The 3,275-nt window shown below is 42.4% G+C and overlaps 1 protein-coding gene across 1 annotated transcript; it reads left to right on the forward strand.

The window, feature by feature from the left end:
• The first annotated feature begins 623 nt into the window (after window positions 1-623).
• LOC143390547 (olfactory receptor 10V1-like) lies at window positions 624-1,562 on the forward strand. The gene has a single exon (XM_076842918.1). It carries the CDS (start codon window positions 624-626, stop codon window positions 1,560-1,562), a length of 939 nt encoding a protein of 312 aa, XP_076699033.1.
• Window positions 1,563-3,275: the final 1,713 nt, after the last annotated feature.

Here is a 3,275-nt window from a genome sequence, read left to right on the forward strand (position 1 = left end):
GTGTGATAGTATGTTATAGTAGCATGAAAATTATAAGAAGATTGGGGTGACATTTATGGGCCAATGGACTAAAAGACCCCCTAGATAATTATGAAAACCCAAAATCCAGTAAGGGAGTCATTATCCTTGGTCCTGGTGAACTGGCACAGATGACCCTTTTCTATCTAGGAAGACAATTCTTCAGGATGAAATGAAGCACTCTGTGATTTTGCCCCTTATACATACTATGTGTCATTGAATCAAGACCACTCTGAGTCAATACCCACTGGACTATTGCAGCTCAATTTGTAAGTTCAGAAGCTGAGAGGTTATTATTTCAGCTGTTTTTTTTTTTTGCAAAACAACAATGTCCTGAGTTTGGATACCCCATGGGACAGATTACCATGGCTCCTTTTCACGGTGACAACTTTTATATTTAACTTCAGCCAAATGTCTTGAAAATGTGAAATGACAAACACCAGTAAGAAGAAAGTGGTCTGCACAGCTTGGGTAAGCCCATGTTCAGAATTATTGGAACCACAGGTGGGGAAACAGTATCCTCGGTTTCATCCTAAAGATACGTCACTTTCTTTCCTAAAAACACTTGTCTTCTTTTGTCCTGGAAAATACAATGGACCACTTTTATGGGGCATGAAAACCAAACTAGAGAGACCCAGTTCCATTTCCACCCCTTTTCGCCCATCCTGGAGGTCCAGATGTTTATTTTTGTGCTGTTCCTGCTGTTGTACATTGGCAGTCTCCTTGGTAATGCCACAATCTCTGTCACTGTCTGGGCTGAGCGCTCGCTCCACATTCCCATGTACTTCTTTCTGGCCAACCTGGCAGTGCTGGAGATCTTTTACTCTTCCACGGTGGCCCCTCTGGCTTTGGTCAACCTCGTGACCATGGGGAGGGTTCCCATCTCCTTCGCTGGCTGTGGCACTCAGATGTTCTTCTTTGTTTTTCTGGGTAGTGCTGACTGTATCCTCTTGGGGATCATGGCTTACGATCGGTTTGTAGCAATCCGGGAGCCCTTGCGTTACACCCTCATCATGAGACGGCAGCTGTGTGCCCTGCTGGCTTTGGGAGCTCTGGTCCTTGGTTTCATTCTAGCTTTACAACTGACAGTTCTGATCTTCCATCTGCCATTCTGTGGCCACAACAGAATCACCCACTTCTTCTGTGATGTGCTGCCCATCCTGAGGTTGGCATGCGGGGACACTCGGATGCAGGAAGCCATGATCTTCATCGTCAGCGTCATCATCCTCACCATCCCCTTTTCTCTGATCTCCATCTCCTACATCTTCATCATCGCTGCCGTTTTGAAGATCCGCTCTGCTGAGGGACGGAACAAGGCCTTCTCCACTTGCTCTTCTCACCTGACTGTGGTTCTTCTGCAGTATGGTTGCTGCAGCCTCATCTATTTACGCCCCAGCTCCAGCTACAACCCAGAAATGGGCCGTGTGGTGTCTGTTGTCTACACCTTTGTCACCCCTGTCTTGAATCCTTTGATTTACAGCATGAGAAACAAGGAGCTGAAAGATGCTCTGAACAAAGTAGTGAGAAGACATTTATTGCAGTAGGAAATGGGCTTCTGGTCTCGTGCAAATGGCAGGAAAGGGTACAATGAAGTATTAGATGACTTAAATATTTACTACTTCCTCCTGCTCCCTCTTCTCTTTGTTGCTCCCAAAGATAGAGCAAGTTCCTGAAGGTAAGATTTCACCACTTAGAGGAAGCTCTCAATGGGCAGGTATTTGTGTGTTTTTGTGCACTAATCCATCCCTAGTATTTAGCTACTGACACTGAGTACATATTTATTCAACTAACGAATTCATTAAGATGATAGCAAATAACTTTTCTGGCTTTTTTGTTGATGTTGTTATAGTCCCCAGAACCGTATATAGAGCTTTGCCATAATAGGCATTTAACTAATATTTGGAGGATAACTGAAAGTCATCTAAGAAACCTAATGATTTTTCAAGTTTCCATTCATAATCTCTATTCCCCTCCTCTGTTAAGTGACCCTTGGGAATGTTTACTGTAATGTTTCCAAAATTCAAAGTTAGAAAACATTTTAACTCCTTCTCATTTGAATGAGAAATTCATTTTTCATTCTTCTTCTTTCTTTTCTCCTTGCTTCCTCCTCTCTCCCTCCCTTCTTCCTATTCTATCTTCCTTTCATCAATTTGAAGGTTTTACAATGACAACTATTTGTCTCACTTGCATTTATTTATTAATTAAACTGATTTTCTCATGTATTTTATAGGCTACTTGTAATTTTTGGTGTATTTTTCTAAGGCATTTTAAAATTTTAGGATCGACCTTTAAGTCTTTGTATTGTATGTCAACAATTCCTGTAATATTTGTAGAAAATATTTTGAGAATTTATTAATGATTTTATACACATATTCATATATATGTATCATATGGAATTATGTATTCAAATTTTTGCCTTGTGATGTTCCATTTTTATAATAAATAAATTCTGAAATGTTATCTTGAAATCATGAACATACTCACTCATTTTGTCTTTGCTGCTTAATCTTTGCAATTTTACATGGGACTTATTGATCACTCTGGAATGATGTGTACTTTGCTATGAGAGTTTAACCTTTTCTCATTGGTGGTGATACTGGCATCTGATGTACATGTGCCTGTGGAGCATCCACAGCTTGGTCTGGAGATAGTTTACACAAAGAAGTGACAGAGCCAGGGGTTGGGGTGAAGGTATACATAGAGTGGCACTGGAGCTGGGGATCTGTGGGTGAACACAGAATAGCCAAGGTATGTGTCCAAGGCATGGGTGCAAGGCTTGTGCAGGGTTGCAGGGAGGGTGGTCACCTTTTTCCCTCCCTGTGCAACAGCACCTCCTTTGGCATGGGATGAGTAGTGTCTCCATCCCTAGGTGGTCAGCGCTACCAGTGGCTGTTCTTTGCCTTAGTGGTGAAGGCTGCAGGTGTTCTCTATGGAGCAGGACACTGGAGTTGGTGCTAATTCACACCATAAGGTCCTCCAGTGACCTTGAAATGTGCAGTGAGTCTGTGGCTGTCATGGAGCTATTGGGTTTCTTGGTGGCAAATGCTAAGTGGGCCTTCTAGAGAGGAGGCCATGGGGTACTCTTATGGCATGCCTCATGGCCCACAAGATAGCCAGCTTCTTTGATTCTAGTCATTTACAGATGTCTCTAGTTAGCTGATCTCCCAAGCAATCTTTTCCATACTGTATTTTTTTCTCATTCTCTTCGTCTAGATCCACTGTGTTGTAGTAGGTTCCTAATTGGCATCTTGAGCCCT

This window comes from Callospermophilus lateralis, chromosome 2, assembly GCF_048772815.1.
Source record: "Callospermophilus lateralis isolate mCalLat2 chromosome 2, mCalLat2.hap1, whole genome shotgun sequence".
Lineage (NCBI taxonomy): Eukaryota > Metazoa > Chordata > Mammalia > Rodentia > Sciuridae > Callospermophilus > Callospermophilus lateralis.